Source organism: Ruditapes philippinarum, unplaced genomic scaffold, assembly GCF_026571515.1.
Source record: "Ruditapes philippinarum isolate M1 unplaced genomic scaffold, ASM2657151v2 ctg20993_1_1_1_1, whole genome shotgun sequence".
NCBI classification, from domain to species: Eukaryota; Metazoa; Mollusca; class Bivalvia; order Venerida; family Veneridae; genus Ruditapes; species Ruditapes philippinarum.
In genome coordinates, this window is record NW_026864262.1 from 12,361 (window position 1) to 30,898 (window position 18,538).

The window sequence follows — 18,538 nt, forward strand, 5'->3', positions numbered from 1 at the left end:
AGTCATCGTACAGATTGCATGCGAAACATGGGCCGGCACCGAATTTCTCTGGTAGAGGCTGGCCTGATCCAAGCCGTGATGACATATTTGTTTGATTGTCTTCCTGAAATCTCCGAAAAAGACCCTGTATCTTTTGTTGAGGTGCGGCGGAGACAATGCTGGAACGCTGGTAGGGTTGGTATCGTCTGCTCCAAATGGCGCGGGAGATAGCTGCTCGCAGATAAGCTGTGTCTTCAGAATCATTATCCAGAGGACTGTCATTATACTCACAAACCGTGTCCCATCCATGTTTATCTGCGAGTTTGAGTATTTTATTTCCCTGTTTCAAAGATTCTCTTTCTTTGTTAACAGTATGTTTTGTAGCTTGAACGCTATCCGTGCTAAGATCTTGAATGCTTGAGAATTCCTCAATGCTATCTGAATTAAAGTCAAAGTGTACCTTGTTTCCTTCACAATTGAATTTGAAGTATTAATCAAGAGATGAACGCTTAGCTAAAAAAACTGTTAAACCTTGTCTCTAATTCATCAAGACAAATACTTCTCCGCCGATTTAACACATTACAATGATTACTGCAAAATGGTTGTTTTCATTGAAAACTTTCACGTTACAAGTTCAAATTGATATAAACCTATAAAAACTGCTTCAATACTAATCAAACTTGGCACAAATGTTGACTGGACCATTGTCTTTTAACGACATGATCAGTCTTTAATTTCCTGTTACAAAGGCAACGAGGGGATATCTCAAAATTGCCAAATAATCACTATTTTGCGTTGATTTTCTCCATAAAAATTGATTTCAAAGTGTTGCAACTTCTCAATGGATTGAGATAGAGTCAAAGGCTTTTCATCGTTGGCTACAACAAGATACAAGATACAAGATACAAGAAACTTTATTTTAAGTTGGTTTACATATTACAAGAAACATTAGCTAATAAGCTATTTACCGACAATAACAAAGGCATAAAACATATTTACTAACATATAACAGTTCTGAAAATAAAAACATATAAAACTATTAGCAGCTTTAAGCATGAAATAAGAGTATCAAGGTTAAGAAGAACTTTACAATAAGATGGTAAATTAAGGCATAGATTGATGACATGCACAGTACATATTGTATTAAAGGTAATAACAGTTTCTAAAAGTAATAAATGACTGTAGTCTAGAAATTTAAGTATGATACATATAGCAATGTGAAATAAATAAAAATAATAATAAAATATAAAAATTTAATAGAATAGTAATAGTTATAAGTTAATATCTACAATTTATAAATACGTAATTGAAGGTTTCCTAAAAAATATATAAATAAATAAATAGATAAATAAAACTTACTTATAAAAGTGCATAAAAATTTATGATAGAAATAATACAGCATAAAAAAGAAAGAAGATAAAGCACATACAGGGTAACAAACAAAGTTAGCTAAAATTAAGTTGCATGCACAGCCTAATGGAATGGGGAAAAAGGAGTTTTAATATGAACAAAGCCTACAAATCATACAACAAGATTCAACTAGCATAAAACATAGGGTTTAATAAGAATTAACACACAACATATAATCAAAGCATCATAGCAAACTAAAAAGGGATGCACAAAAGCGAAGCAAACAAACAAAACATGTAGTCTAAGCATTTTACATAAATTAAAACTAAGCAAAATAACAAACACATAGCAAATTTACAAGCACATAGCACATTTACAACTTCGGCCACTCTAGACCTGGATCAGTCTCCCAAACTCTTTGTAGTTTTCAACCTTGCGGATGTCATTAGGGAGACTGTTCCATAACTGGGCACCTTCAAACCGAAAGGAATTCTTACCTTATGTTACTGTTTTGACCCTTGGGACATTTACACTTTTTTGACACCTAAAGAATAATTGGAATTTTTAAATTGAATTAAATCATTTATATATGGTGGTGATTTTCCGTACAGGCATTTAAACACTTCTTTGGCTATTATTTTAATTCTTGACAAATGTAAAGTAGGCATATTTACTTTTTTTAAATAATGTGTCATATGAAGAATTAAAATCATTAGATACTATTTTTAGAGCTCTATGCTGGAGTTTTTCAAGTTTTTCTGTGTTTGTTTTAGAGCAAAAATGCCAGACAAGGGGACAGTAGTTAAAATTAGATCTGATAAAAAATTTGTAAATAAGAAGAAGACATTCTGAATTTAAAAATTTCCTAATTCTTAAGAGCACATTTAATTGATTGGCAGCTTTTTTACACATTCTGGTGACCTGTATATCAAAGTTAAGTAAAAAGTCTATGTCTACCCCTAGCAGTTTAACACAATCTTCACTTTTTATTGTAACATTATCAATTTGAAATTCTTTTAAGTGTTCATTTGTAATTTTCCCAACAGCTATGGCTTGAAACTTGTCAGGGTTAGCTTGCATTTTATTAATGTTAAACCAGTTAATAAGTATTTTACTTTCATTTTCTAATGTGTTTTTCAATATGTCTATTTTAGAGTTGGAGAAGGCTAGAGTATTGTCATCTGCATAATTGTAGAGGATGGATTTATCTATAAAGTAAAAAGAATCATTCATGAAGATGTTGAAGATTAAAGGTCCAAGAATAGAGCCTTGTGGCACCCCCTTAAATGTTTCAAGCCAAGTGCTATGATACTCTCCTATTTTAACTGTTTGTTTCCTGTTTTAAAGATAGTTTGAAACTAGAGAACATGCATTTTCAGACAACCCATATGCCTCTAGCTTTTGGACTGTAAGATCATGCGGTAGACAGTCAAAAGCCTTGGACAGGTCCATTAGGATTGCTGCCACATGCTCATTTCTGTCTAACGCCATCTTCCAGTCCTCAACTAGACGCAAAAGAGTTGTTTGACATCCGTAGCCTGGTCTGAAAGCGGCTAGATAATTATGAAATATATTTTCTAAATGGTTGCTTAATTGTTCATTTATAATTTTCTCAAATATTTTTGACATTGATGGTAATATACTAACAGGCCTATAATTTTTCATAATAAAAGGATCATCTTTCTTAAAAACTGGAGTGACTTGAGCCATTTTTAAACTATTTGGAAATAAATTTGTGTTGATCATATTATTAACTATCTTGGATATAGGTTTACAAATTATATTTGCTGAGCATTTCAGTATTTTGGGTGGTATATTGTCATATCCTGTTGCTTTCTTTGGGTTTACTGATTTTAGATGTTTTTCAATTGACTCTGATGTTACAGTAGAAAAATTAAACGTTTGTACATTGTTATTGTTTTGTTTAATTAATTTAATACTAGGATGTTCATTTTAAGTAATAGTCTGATTATTTATCCCAATATTTTTGGCTATATTTACATAAAAGTCATTTAACATATCACACACTTTAGTTTGATCGGCTATCAGTGACTCATTTTCCTTAAGAATAATGTTACTTGAATTTTTCAAAATGGATTTTTGACTTAAAAAAGGTTTGATTGTTGGCCAGAAATCTTTAGACTTTGGGCCCCCGCTACATCTTTCCATGAAGAAGGTGGTAATATATTCACGTTTTATTTTTGTTTTGAAGTTCCTGAGTTTTCTATACTTTTCCCAATTATTTTTTGTTTTATATTTCAGATATGTGTTATGTGCCTGTCTTCTTTGGTAGATTATCTTTCTAAATTTAGAGTTCATATAAGGTGGTGAAGACTTTTTAGGATATTTTTGTTTAAAAATTTAAAGGTGCATGTTCGTCTAAAATTTCATTAAAAAGTTTATTATATGCCAAGTAAGTGTCATCAACATCATCAAAAGTAAATGCTTCTTGGAACGGTACTTTGTCTAGTTCAGTGTTAAAAACATTTTCATCAAAATTTTTGTAACTCCTAAAAGGTATTCTTTTTTTAGATACGGTATTAACCTGTTCTTTAAGAGTTGTAAATATCATACTATGGCAGTCACTTATGCTGCTACTGATAACTGATGAATTACATAGCAAAGAGGAGGAGTTTGTTAAAATTACACCAATAAGGGTTGGGTTGTCTATATTCTTAAAACATGTTGGTTTGTCAATTAGATTTACCAAGTTGAAACTATCCATGATGTTTGTAAGGTGTTTACTTTTGGTAGGATTTAGCATATCATAGTTTAAGTCCCCAGTTATAATTACATGGTCAAATTTAATGAATCATTTGTCTAATGTTTCAGATAGCCTTGATTCAAAAAGATGGTCAGACATTGAATGTGGTCTATATATAAAAATAATTCCCCATTTTCTTTTTGACAAATTCAATTCAAAACATAAATTTTCCAGACCTTGATTTTCTAAATCTGTACGGCGTTTAATAGGTAAATCAGCCCGTATTAGTGTCAGCAAGCCTCCACCATGGGCATCTCTATCACATCTGTGTAAGTTGTATCCATCAACTGAGAACAGGTTATCACTGAAAGAATGATCAATTTTGGTTTCAGAAATACAGAAAATATCAACAAGATTATTATCAAAAATGGGTCTAATTTCCTGAAATTTATATCTTATACTATTAATATTAAGATGACAAATTATCGGTCTTTTCCTATTTAAGTTTTTAAGGTTTTTAACATCATCAAAAATGTCATACCGGTGTTCACTATCACAGGCACTATTATTAAGTATGTCACTGTTTTCTAAAATTTCTTCCGTTGTTTCATCATTAAAATCATTCAGAGAATCTATAGTTTCCTGACTGGGTGGTAACTCACTATTCAGATTTTCACATGTGGTGTTTATAATTGATTTACTATTAGAAGAAGTGTGGTCTTCCCAATTTTCCTCCTCATCGCTCGAGGGGGTAAAACTGTCATTTATTTGTCTATAGTCATATGACTAAAGTGTAGATGACAGATCAGGAGCACATGTAGGATGTGCAGTTGATTCCATAGATAATTCTAATAATTCAGATATACATGGTATAAGTGGTACTTTAAGACACAGAGTACATGTATATAAGGATCCGGGTTATTCTGCAATAATACATAATCTTTTGGAGATATATCAGCACATTTTATATGTAGCCATTTATCACAAGTCTCACAGAGGAATGCCCGGTGTGTTTTGGCAACAGCTCGTGAGCACAGCCCGCAGGGGTGTTTTATCGGTCCAGGATTTGTGGCAATATCTCCACAAAATAGAAGGAGGGACAGCCTGTAGTACCTTCTAAAGTGCACATAGCGTAGGTTTCGTCTCATACGTATACAGTGAAAATATAATGTTGACTGTATTGATATTTCATTTTCACTCGTTGGCATAACTATATCTCTATAGAGTTGATCTCTTACCATCTGGTTTGAAATAGTAGCTGGATTTGTAATATAAACGGGATCAAGTTCCCATCCTGTTGTTACACGTTACCTTATGCTCGACCTAAGTCATTTTTTGCCAATAACAAGTGCAAACTTTTCTCAGCGATTAGGGGGACTGCCGCCCTCCTTCAACCCTTCCCCAAAAAGAAGGGGGCACATCCCCTTTCTGGCAACCCCCTGATTTTTCTTTTGGATAGGTGGCGGCGCCGAAAAAGTGGTCACTTGTTTACATTTCTCAAACATAGCAAGTGTTTGGGGCCTAAATAAGGTATTTTTTCACAATTTGAGACAACAACTGGGGAAGGGGTGAAAAAGCGTTAAAAGGCGTGTATATCGGATGATGGGTTAACGGAAAATAATGAGAATACCTGAAATTACCCAAAATCGCGTTTTTCCATGTTAAAACATGGCCTAACATATAATTTTGAAGTTGTAGATTGTTTTTACTTTTTGCATTAACCCATTACTGCATGAGCATTTTGTGAAAAATGGTTGTTTTCATTGAAAAGTTTCTCGTTACAAGTTCAAATTGCTATAAACCTATAAAAACTGCTTCAATACTTATCAAACTTGGCACAAATATTGACTGGACCATTGCCTTTGTAACGACATGCTCAGTCTTAAATTTTCTGTTACCATGACAACGAGGAGACTTCTCAAAATTGCCAAGATAACTATTTTGCGTTGATTTTTTTTTATCAAAATTGATTTCAGTGTTGCATCTTCGAAATGGATTGAGATAAAGTCAAAGGCTTTTCAGCGTTGGTTACACGTTACCTTATGATCGAACTGGGGTCATTTTAGCCTCTCACAAGTTTAAACTTTTCTTGGCGATGAGGGGGACTTCCGGCACCCCTTTAAAGCCCTCAAACAGAAGAGGGCACATCCCACTCCTAGCAACACTCTGATTTCTCTTTTGGATAGGCGGCGGCGTCGAAAAAGTTGTCACTTTTTTTAAACAACATTTCTCAAACTAAAACAAGGATTGGGGGCTAAATAAGGCATTTTTTCACCATTTGAGACAACAAATAAGCTTTGTATAACTCGTTTTCACTTCTTGTTTTGTTCGTGTTTACTACGTACTTTTTCGTCAGACATATTTTAAGCAAACTAGCAAACAACTTTATTCTTTCAGTAACGCCCATCGAATGAATAAGAAGCTACGCATGTGTAATACATATATACAGGATTCCCGCCGCATGACAAATCTTATTGATACTACAGTTGTAAAATGGCAAAATGACATACGTTACAGAAGTTATATGACAGAACGACATAAAGAAATATAATTTTAATCACATGCGGGCATTATTCTTTCAAAGAAACGCTATTTCTTTTCGTTTATTTAATTAGATCTATGTGTATATGATTATAATTATCATAGTTAATATATAAATGACCATCACTAATTATCTAACCTTACCTTCAAGTGCTTGTAAATGCATGCTTATGTTAAGGGAAATGGCACCTCCACGCACCATAGCGTATAAAACATTAAAACTTTTACAATATTTTGAATTATTTAAAAAGAAAGCAGCCCACGAACGAAGCTAAAACTAGAACATTATCTTATTTTATCAGTAAAACGCCACATAATTTGTTGCACGACGCTTGTTTTTTTTTATTTTATTATTATCATTATTATTTCTAATATTAATATTATTATAATTATATAATATTATTATTATTATTGTTATTATCAATATGTATTATCATTATGTATAATTATTATTATTATTTTTATTTTATTATTATTATTATCATTATTATTATTATCATTATCATTATTCATATGAAATGTATGTTTAACCATTCTTGTCATTATCACGGTGTGTGATTATATTGCCATCGCGACACCGGTCTTAACTTTATTTTCACAGAAAGGGAAATAATAATTAGTTGACTGAATTTAACATGTGCGGTAGAGTAACTGCCCTTTATCTTTTGATCAATAAGAAATGAATAATTAATATCCCCCAACTCTATATTTAAATGTGTGAAAATAAAGATATTATAAAATATGCCTTTGCTAAAAAAATATTTCTCCTATGTTATTAATTAAGTTATTAAACATCTAACTGCTTTTTTGTCATGTAAATGCCCGGGTAAGATATTATTATAGTCCAAAAAAGTTTAAGTTTATTTTATTTTTAAATAGATAGATTTGTTACAAGTTAGTTTACGTTGAAACGTTTCATCTCCAGATCGGACTCAAGACATACACAAAATTTACTTTATCCTAATCATGATCATTGAAAACCGCTGAGGTTTAGACAATGCAAATTACATGTAAATATGATATAATATACAAACCGAAATAACGGCATATTGAACAAGCATTGTTTTGACTGCTTGCATGATCAGTTTTTTTTTTTCATTTATATTTAAACCGATAAAATTTCATAATGGATTTGTCCTCCTTCGAACTGGCAATATATCACGCGGATTTCAGTTTCAGAATACTAAACACAAATGCTATTAACACTTTAGAGCCTTGTCATACCGCATGGCTATCGTAAGACAAAGGTCACTTCCTGTTTCAGCAGATTTAGGTTTATGAACAATACCATCAGGTTGCTAAGGTACCTAAAATAGTAGTTTTATTTTTTAAAAATATCTAAATTTAATAATGATAACATGTTTGAAATACATGCTATAAGTCAGTATCTGTTTAATTATTTCATGCAACATGGATTCATAACAATGGTTACCTTTCCTCTCTTTACCATATAATTATTATCATGTTTACTTCAGATATAATCAATGTGATGATACATGTGAGCTTAATGCTTTTTGAAACGTTGAAGGTAAGGAATGTAGAAAAAGAAAGAACTCTTAGGAATGAACATACACGAGAAAAAACATTGTGTCATCTTTCGGATTCTTTTAAATACTATCATCCAAATTAGCCTTTTATCAATCTTTTAACTTGAATGATTTTAATTGCACGGGTGTATGTAATGAAAATTATAAAAAAAAAAACAGAAAAAAAAAACATATGATAATTTTCAGACTGCCAATCTTTGCAAACAATTGTTGAGAAACGTCATACATTATACCACAGTATGTAATAAATAGCGGATTTAAAGCATTAATTTAATCATTGTTTATGTTCCATGAGCCTTAGATTTCATCACTTTTAATCCCTTAATACCACAATAATGTCTGATAAAGTCTCTCTTGTATTGTTTTGCAATTTTAAATTCTATAGATATGCACCCATTACTTTACTTAGATTCAATATGTTGTATGATAACGGTAATGCAATTGTATATTTTATTTTGCTTGAAGGCTTTTTTATGTCTGTATTTGTCTGTATGCATGAAATATAAAATACAAGCAATGAGGTCTCACTTACGGACCGTTGTTATTTTAATTTACTTTGTTAGCTTAAAATAGTTTTCTTTCATTATTTTTTTTAAATCTCGGCTAAAAACAAGTTCAGATTATGAGATATATTCAAAATAGTGAAACTTTGTTGTTGTTTATTAAATATGTCACCTGCATACTAACACTACTCACATAAAAGCTCCAAAGTTTGCTACCATCAAAGTAGATTCACTTTTATTAAAACGCACCATTCGTTATAAAACGTCAGAATTAAGTTCACTTATTATGCTACATGATCAGAAAAAGTACCTGTTCCCTGTGTCCACTATTTTAGGTAAATAAATTTATCCTAAGTCAATAGTGTATTACACAAGAGATAAGTCAACTGTAATCGATCTCGAATTTTCTTGACGAATGATAAGTCTATTAGAAAAAACTTTCTGTTCGTCATAGCAATCGATAAATGATTAAACGATTGCTAGAAGCGATTCATTATCACAAGGAATGCAAGTTCATTTAAATAACATCACGTGACCAAACTGATTTGCATTTGCCACCAGTATACAACCAGGCTAGCCTGCATATCCGTCCAGTATGATCAGGCTTTGTGGGTTTTTGTTTCTTTGTTTGATTTGCTTTAACGGCGCGCCAACACTTTAGGTCATCTAGGCAGATGATATTTTGTACTTAAAATTGTATTTAATAGATGATGTATCTGTTAATTTTGCACTTCATACTCAATTTATATCATTTATTTAGCAGAAGTAATACAGCATCTAATAGACAGAAAATAATTTATATAAATTTTGTTTTATTTTCATTCTGACCGATATTTTATATTTACATAAAATTATATCAATCACTGTCTCTCATTTAATTACATGAAAAAGGTGTTAAATTTACAAACACTTTTCAGTTTAACATAAAATGCATTTAATATCCAACACATCCTTCTAATCAATTTCATTAAGAAATATTGTTAGATTAAATAAAAACTGAAATGACAACTTATAAAAAAAACTTGGGGGAGAACTGTCTGCATATTTCAAATTTGGGAGAGAACCGTCAGGGGAGGAAACGGTCTGGGAGAGAACTGTCAGGGGGGAACTGGTTAGGGAGAGATAGTCTGTTATTCCCCCCAAAATAAAACTCTATATTATCTATATTTTATTATCTGCTATATAATATATGTTGTATGGGATCATTTATCTCACACTTGCCAATAACATTCATTAAAAATTCTGTGCTGGTTGGTTGTTATCTTTGATACTTGATATCATCAGCGTAATTATCAATTGTATTTTAGACCTTCCATACTAGACTTATTCACTTTGAAATTGTCTGAAGTTTACGGCAGGTATCGGGGAAATCTATACCCTTCATGACTTGTTTTACACACCCATGACGACAAAGCTCTCTTTTAAACACTATCTCATATAATCATGTGACATTAAAACATTTATCGTAATAGTATAGAATATAGTCAGATAGTATTTCAATTTTTCTTTCAAACATACATGTTTTATAATAATTCTGAACAAATACACTTTATTCTTACCTAAAAAGAACACAGGCGTTGGGCACATTTGCCTTGCCAATACTGGTCAAATTATCATAAAATTATCTCACCTTGATCATCAAGACAAAATTACTATTCAGCACCCGTTTACTATATAAAATATGTTCAAGGTATATAACTCGCCGTAGCGTCTTTCCCGACACGATCCACATTTTGCTCTCGCATTTTTCAAAAATGACTTATATTTTCATAGCTTTACGTTTGAACATAGCACAATAGATATATCTTTCAGTAACCGTTACAAAAAAGAGCCATCTATCGTCATTTGAGATAAATGAATAATCAAAAGTGAAAAATTACCTTCACATTGCCAGGTCGACATATTTTGTGCCAACGAAATGCGAAAATCCACCAAGAGTAAAGGTTAACATAAATTTAGCTACTTGACATGCATAAAAATGTATTCCAATTCAGATGTTCTTGAAACTTGTTTTATTTAGTACTTTCAGCTTAAAGTTTTTTTGTTTTTTTTTTAGTCAACAAATGGGAAAAAATGTATTTTTATTATTATAATATATAAGAGCGAGTGACATACTGTCATACAAAACCTTATGGCTATTTCCAAGTAAGATTTAGAAAACCCACGAAAATGTATTTAAAAGAAAAAGTTTTCAAGTGACGCATACAATCCACGTAAATTAGCAAAATATGTTTAAAATAGTTTGAATGTTTATTACATTATTATATTTTGACTAGAAATATAACTAACTTGCAGGCAAGCAAGAATTATCCATCGTTTACTTAGACAACTTAAAGAAAATATATCTTACTGATATATTAACGATATACATGTACATTCATATGTACGAATGTATTTGTAATATACTGTACCTCCGTACGTCGCTTTTCATTAGGTAATCGTGATGTTTATATAATCTATATACACGACTGCGGTCGATATTGAATTAAGGTCATTCATTTTGTTTGCAGTATAATAAATTCGTTGTTAAAGAAGGAATTGTAATAAAATATTGATCAAAATCAGAAATAAATAATGTTGTGTTTTTATTGAATTTGAACACGAATACTTAAAAAATAATAATTCAGCCTAAATGTTTATTATTTACCGGCACACAATATTCTTTGGGTATTGTTATCCTGTTTTCCAGAAAAGAACTGTCTTACAATGTACAATTAAATAAGCTTCAAAGAGGGAGGATTATCCTAGTCACTAAGGTGCATTCCTATAATCCTAGTGATGTCATGGTTTCAAGCACTTTTATGTCACGACGATGTTTCCTCACATAACATCAGAACCAGCATCTTTTTATTTCAGCAACACTGTTGCTAAATTCCTTCGCTGTTACTGTGTAAATTGGGGTCGGGGAACCATCCGCCACTTCCAGGCACAAGAAAATGCATAGTTATTTTATAAAATATTAGTGTTTTCAACAAAACAACAACAAATAAAACATAATCATATAATGTATACAATATTTAATTTGTTTCACAAAACTTAATAAATCCCTAGCAAATTAAGCTAACTACTAGGTTTTGCAAATAAAATTATTTTTACTAAACAATTCCACATATTTGGTGTTTACAAGTACATTCAATTATAAGTAAGTGTAAAACTTGTTTATCTTGTTTACAGATTATAATAAACTAGATCGCATACAAACATGCATATTTTAAATATAAAAACTTTTTTACAACTTTTCATTAATCGTAAGAGAGTTCACACAATCTTTCTAGTATAGGCTTAGGGGTTGTCTGCCTTACACCATTTATAATGTAAATTAGCCATACATGTATAAAATGTCTTCATTCATTCAGTATAGTGATTAGCAACACTATTTCATGCATAATTATTTGAAATAATAAGTTGATGTGAACAATTTCTTTTACACTGTGACTTCTAAAGGTCTTTTATTTTTCATTACTTTCAATATTTCAGGTCGAAACAGGTGTATAATAACTTTTCATAGTTAAAGTTTAAACTTCAACACTTCTTACAAGTATATATAGAATATATATATATGAAAATATATATTAAATAATAAAGTTTATATACATATGTAATATACAAACTTTATCCGAATATAAATACAAATGTAAAATTACGAAGACAGTAAACCTTTTATGTTTTTTGTTAAAAAAAATGACATATCAAAGGTCTCTGGTGCACAAGGGTTTCCTTCTTACTGACAAGTAAAGGAATAAAATATAAATACATGCAAAAACGATTTAACAAGAGAATCAGAAAGGATGCGAATAAGGCGGCAAATGTTCACATTTTATAATGCTAGTGAGTAGGATTTAAAAAACTCTTTTTTATTTCTATATTTTGTCCTGATTTTTAAACCTGTAATCATGTACTGTATTGTGGAAAAAGTAAATAGAAATTACATAAAACCTATGAATTATATGTACATGTATATAATATTCTCCATTGAGTTGGAGCTGGAGGAACTAGGCATTTAACTTTTCCCATGACTTGTCAAACTTTTTATACTTGACAGTTTGTTTGGCAACAATTTTTTCAATGTTATAATTGGCAACAATTTGTGCCGTTAAAGTTTCTTATCGAGGCCTTATTTGTTTTATTTTACTATAATTTATAAGAAATATTATCTTATTTAAGATAAAATCCAACTTTGTATTACCAAATAATATATCTTAAGCAGTCCAGCTATCAAAATTAATACTACATTTATTTGTTATTAAGATTGAAGTTGCAGCCAAAATTGTTTCATCACTTCACAGTCATTGAACAAATGAATCAAAGTTTCTTAATGTCTTTGGCAAATTGGCAAGCATCTTCATAACTAAGCTTCATTTGTTTTCAGCGTGTGATTTGTTTCTACAATTCTATGGCTAATTCTAAAATGAAAAATATTATTTTTGGATCTTTGTTAAATTTAGAACCAGGTATCTCAAGTACAGGTTCATTTCAGGAAGCGCACTATGATATGGTTCATATAAACAAGTAGCTTTCTCTACAATCGAACTTTAACTTATATAAATAATAAAATAACAATAACGTTCATTTAAGAATATATATAAGCAAATATACACTCATCTTATTTTTTCGAGGTTTACATTGCACTAACGAAGTAGAGGTCATATAGCGACATTATAAGTTAATTTGTTGAGGATTACCTCAGTTGCCCTTTTGTGCATTATTTCATGCCAAATCGATCACCAGAGTAGAACCACCAATGCTCCGGTATTTACATGAAAAAAATCCAAAGTCCTTCATAGGACTCGAAACCACCAATTTATCGTGCTCACAGATAATCGAGTGTCCTTTTTTATCATAAACATATAAAATCGTGTTAATATCTCGTCATTGCAATTTGAGACAAGTTAAAAAAGCATATCACCCTTAAATGGAGTAGTTCGGGATCAATAATTCTAAAATTTTAAGTGTACCGCTTAATCCTGTGGGGAAGGACGTGAGAGATGTTGCACTGTTTTATAAATCCCTCATATACATCCTCAATCTAAGCAAATCTGCAATTTTCATGTAATTTTGTTGTGATTTATGCTACCGAGGGATCAAATTCATCCAGATTTGTTTTTCCTTTCGTCGTTTAGAAAGTGAAATATAAAGAGATAACTTACATTGTACAAAAATGTCTAGACGTATGTTCAGAAAACTGCTGAATGTAAAAAACACTTTATACCAATGATGCGACACTGAAGTCTTATATTGCGAACAGCATCATACTTTCTGCTTGAGGAAATAACGTAGTTTGTTCTCTTTACTTTGTTGTTGCCTTACAATGGCAACAACAAATTGTAAAAATATTGCAGCATAAGAAATGAACCAGTGTGTTGAAAACTCCACATGTACAACCATTACACCCATCATCATTTTTCGTGAAACATCTGTGGCTAAATAACTTTTTTCCATCAAGCGAGGCACCGCAACACCTGTCAAATTTTGCACTTTCTTCGAAATCTTTACACATGAAATACGTCAGCGTCTTTGGTACGGTCTCCCTTCTTGTTTGTTCCGTTTCTTTTTCTTGATCATATGAATTCTATACAAGAACAGATATATACTTTATATTATAGCTCAGAAATTCAAACACTCAAAAACGGTTTTAATTTTTAAGAGAAAATTAAGATAAAGAAAGGAAAAAATGTATTAATTTCAGTAAAATAAATACGTGTTACAATGCATGAAAGAGAAATAATCCAAATCATATGTTAGTGATATTGTCAAAGGTATTGTATCAGAAACATAATATTTAGAAAAAAAAGTATAACAACTTATTAATAGCTAGTGATATTGTCACAGGTACTGAATCAGAAACACATTATTTGGATTAGGTAAAAGGTATAACATCGTAAGAATGACGCATTGAACTCAAATACAAATATAAATTATTAACTTTACCTTAACGACTTCATAAGCGCTGTTGAACAAAGCTATCAAGAGGTTTAATACAAACACAGTGAAGATGATAACAAAGACAAAAATGATAACTCTTGAAAATAAATATATTCTTTTTTGGTCTCCAGCCTCTTCCCTTTTTAGATATTCAAACGAAACAAAAATTTCGTCACCATTTATCAACGAAAATAATGTTTCCGCAGTTGTAGAAAGTTTGTCAAACTGAAAATTTAGCAGTTTTATTAATTGAATTAATTGAAAAAGGACATTATGTCTTAGAAATCCATATATTTTTCAATTATTTACAAATGTCAAACATTATTTGCATTGTAAATGTTAAACAACTGTAAGAAATAGCACTAAAATTGTAGTAATGTGTTATGAAGTTGGAAAATTTTAACAAAATAGTATTTTGACTTTCATACAAAATACTAATTCACCTTTATGATGACAATTACCAACAGGGCAAATGAAGAATGATAGTTAGTATTTATGGCAAATAAGTAATTCTTTGGACAACTGTAACAAGACCAAAAATAACATGATTTTGAGGAATAAAGATGGTAGCGTTTTATTGGCCATTTAAAATCCGTGGCAGTTTTGGATAAATAGTCATATTGTTTCGTGTATTGGTTACATTAATCAATGCTTTGAAATTACATGTAAATAAAGTAAAATATTGCAAATACCGGCTGCGTTACAACAAGTATTATGCAATTCATATATTCCTTTGCTGAAACTTTTTTAAATATTTCAAGAACATGCTTAAATGCCTTTTATTTTGTTTCTTTGTGTTTGTTTTTCTTTGTATTGCCGTTTAAAATAAAGGGAATTTATACGGGATATAAATGGTTTGAACTTTTGCTGTATAATAAATTACATGATGATAAGTACAAATTACTATATTTTCTATCGAAATTCCTACAATTTACTCTGTGCCACATAATTTACCATAGTAATTTTTTTATTTTAATTTCAAGCGGTCTGTATTTATTATCTTAACATTTTGTAATGTCGATGGTTATACGCATCTGCCCAGTCGTGCCTGAAAAAGCACAATAAAGGAAGATTGTTGTCTCTCTCAACATGAAAGGAAAAAGTGGCCATACGACCGGGACGTAAAAACAGTTGTATATAAAAGTCTAGATTTATACATAAATGAAATACCTGAACATTGTATGGTCCAAGTACAATATAAATACAAAACAGAAAACCCACAAAGATGATGGTTACACATGTCATGAAAAAGATGACGTCTACAGCTGATCTTTTGAGTGTTTTGAACAACAACTGAAACAAATATAAAAATGATACGCTATAAAGAGTATGTTCTTCATACACTGGTTATACATGTTTAACACAGTTAATTTGATTTAGATTAGTTTAATTTAAACTGGATCTATTGCTAAGTAAATATAAATAACAAAAGGTTTCATATATGAATATACACAGGATGAATGTATTTGTATCTTGTATTCTGTACTTAATTCCAATTTTCTACTAAACAAAAATACATGTAGTTATTATTATTTGTTTGCAATGTTATCACTGTCGCTTTTGAAAAGATAAAACATTAAGTTAGAGTAAAGTGCATGTTGAATTAAAATTTTCCGGTCATCTTTTAATGACAATTCTATGTTGAAATGAAAAGTTCCTTTATACTTGTTCTATTTTATAAGGAAAAAATGTTCAAATTGAGGACTATTTACATCTACTTACCGTGAACTTGTGATTAATTTTTATAAATCGTAACATAGAAAACCATGTCAATAAACATCCTGAGCCAATATACACAACATTCTTGTCCCATTCTTTCAAAGGCTGTTTGAAATCACTGTCCTCACCGAGCTTTAGGAAATAACGAAATGTTTAGAAGTAGTTAAGTAATTCTAATTATACGAGTAGATATAAGACCCGGTATTTTTTTTTTATTTTAAGGCCCAATGTGTCCAAGCAATGTCTGTATTGTTATTTCTAAAAAAAACTTTTTTTGATGTCCTGTTATAGTTTCCATGGAAGCACTCTTTGATCTGTTACCGGAACCATCTTTTGCTACTGTTACATTTTGGTAATTGATTAAGTATTGTGTACGGAAGTCAAAGTACTTATTTGTTTACATTTTACTTCTTTATGACAAATTAATTATCAGCTTCAAATATGCGCATCTAAAATATCCTAAAATAATTATTTAAACATTTTAAATTTCATATTCACCCTTTTAAAATTAAAGGAGAACATTTTTATTTGTTTCTGAGACATAATGGACTTTGAAAAGTATTAAATTGTTTACTTTCTTTTCGGTTACAAATTTACTACTGCTTTAGAAATAATTTAATTAGTTTATGGAGATAATGATTTTCAATAAAATATGGTAGCTTGTTAACATGTCAATACCAAAAATGGGAAATTTCAATGATAAGGGTAACGATATCTTTCATTATAACTAACTTAAAATTACTATATTTTTTTTTCATCAGGTAATCATGATTAGACAAAAATTGTAATTCTTCTAATATTGTTTTTGTTTTGAAGATAATTTTACATATTGTGACGTTTAAATATGGAACCAAACGAACCATCGTCGTTTGAGCTTATGATCAAAATTTCTTCGCCTAACAATATGTGAATATTTGTTTAAAAATAAATTTATCTTACCGTTGTCACTATCCATAAAACACCCATCAATGTGAACACATCACCAGTTAAAGACATAATAAACCACCATTTTACATTACAAAAATACTCCATCCATGGAAGGTTATCTTCTTGACACGACTCACCGTATATATCATGATAATTACCTTTCATGTAGAAATATGTCATCTGGTAAAAAGAAAAGACAACAACTTTAAAGCTGAAAATAAAATAAAAATTCCTTGCATAGGATCAAACTTGTTGGAAGGTTTGTTACACAGGCGACTGTGTATTTCATTGAAGCAGCATACCACCGCTTTCCATTAGAGAATTACTCACTTGAAGGAATTGTATTGCGTTTGTTCGAAAAATTGTTGACAATGGCAATTTGTCATATTATTTAATTATACCCATAAGATATGGTGGTATATCAGCCAAATATTTATCATATTTGTGAAGAAAACATATGAAAAATAAATTTGACATTATGCGGAGCCAAAACTCATTTTATCATCGGAAACTGCCTTTTAATGTTCTTTTTTCAAGACAGTTATGACTGTGATAAATTATGTATTATATTCAAATCGCGTCGCGCACTTTAAGATAATTAATGTATTTCTGAGCGCTGTATAATTGCAACTGCGTAGCAAATACATGCATTCGTAAACAACTTTTTTCTTGAAGGTAAAATAATATGAAAAAAATGCTGTTGTTTATTTTCGTTTCTCATGAACTATGGAATATTTTTGCACTTAACATAATAAAATTCTATAAATTTCACTCGCCGTTCCGGCTCGTGAAAATTTATAGAATATTATTATGTTCCGTGAAATATATTCCATATTTCACTCAAACGATCATATCCTCTTAATATTCTCTTATTTAGAAATATGTTATCGTATTCAAAATAAATCAAACTACAACCAAATTTATTTATTTCCTTAAGTGACTAATATATTTACCTTATATAATTTGGTCTATAAAAATTGTTATGCTTTTATTGAATAGTTCAATGTATTATGGTATTCAAAAAAGTAACAAATAACTGCATTCACGCATTAATGATGAATAAAATGTTTGGCAAATATCTTGTTATATTTCTCGCTGATTTCAAGGAAGATGTTACTGACAAAATATCATTTTAGATTTACAAATTCAAAGATAGTTAAAATTGATGTAGTGGAACATATAATAATAAAATTATATCAATGAAACAATAACATTTACAAATGTTTTTGGGGTTTTATGTGCGAAATCACTTATATATAATGCATTTGTGCATGAATTGTCACAATTAAATGAGAAAATTGCCCTTGCGTAACTTTGTTGTATGATATATGATTATATGTATATTT

At 30.3% G+C, this 18,538-nt stretch overlaps 1 protein-coding gene across 1 annotated transcript; it reads right to left on the reverse strand.

The window, feature by feature from the left end:
* Nucleotides 1-12,302: 12,302 nt before the first annotated feature.
* Nucleotides 12,303-17,382, reverse strand: LOC132725010 (mucolipin-1-like). The gene is made up of 5 exons (XM_060710003.1): nt 17,205-17,382; nt 16,269-16,397; nt 15,717-15,839; nt 14,553-14,771; nt 12,303-14,193 (listed from the first exon to the last, which is right to left on the reverse strand). Exons 1-5 carry the CDS (start codon nt 17,370-17,372, stop codon nt 13,912-13,914), a joined length of 921 nt encoding a protein of 306 aa, XP_060565986.1. The 5' UTR covers nt 17,373-17,382; the 3' UTR covers nt 12,303-13,911.
* Between the last annotated feature and the right edge of the window lie 1,156 nt (nt 17,383-18,538).

Excerpts from the sequence above, each read along its gene's own strand:
- LOC132725010 (XM_060710003.1), bottom strand. The coding sequence starts at position 17,372 with ATGACATATTTCTACATGAAAGGTAATTATCATGATATATACGGTGAG. Across the intron at positions 16,398-17,204 it reads TTTTATGGATAGTGACAACG|CTCGGTGAGGACAGTGATTT; the intron begins GTAAGATAAATT and ends TATTTCCTAAAG. Across the intron at positions 15,840-16,268 it reads AAATTAATCACAAGTTCACG|TTGTTGTTCAAAACACTCAA; the intron begins GTAAGTAGATGT and ends TATTTGTTTCAG.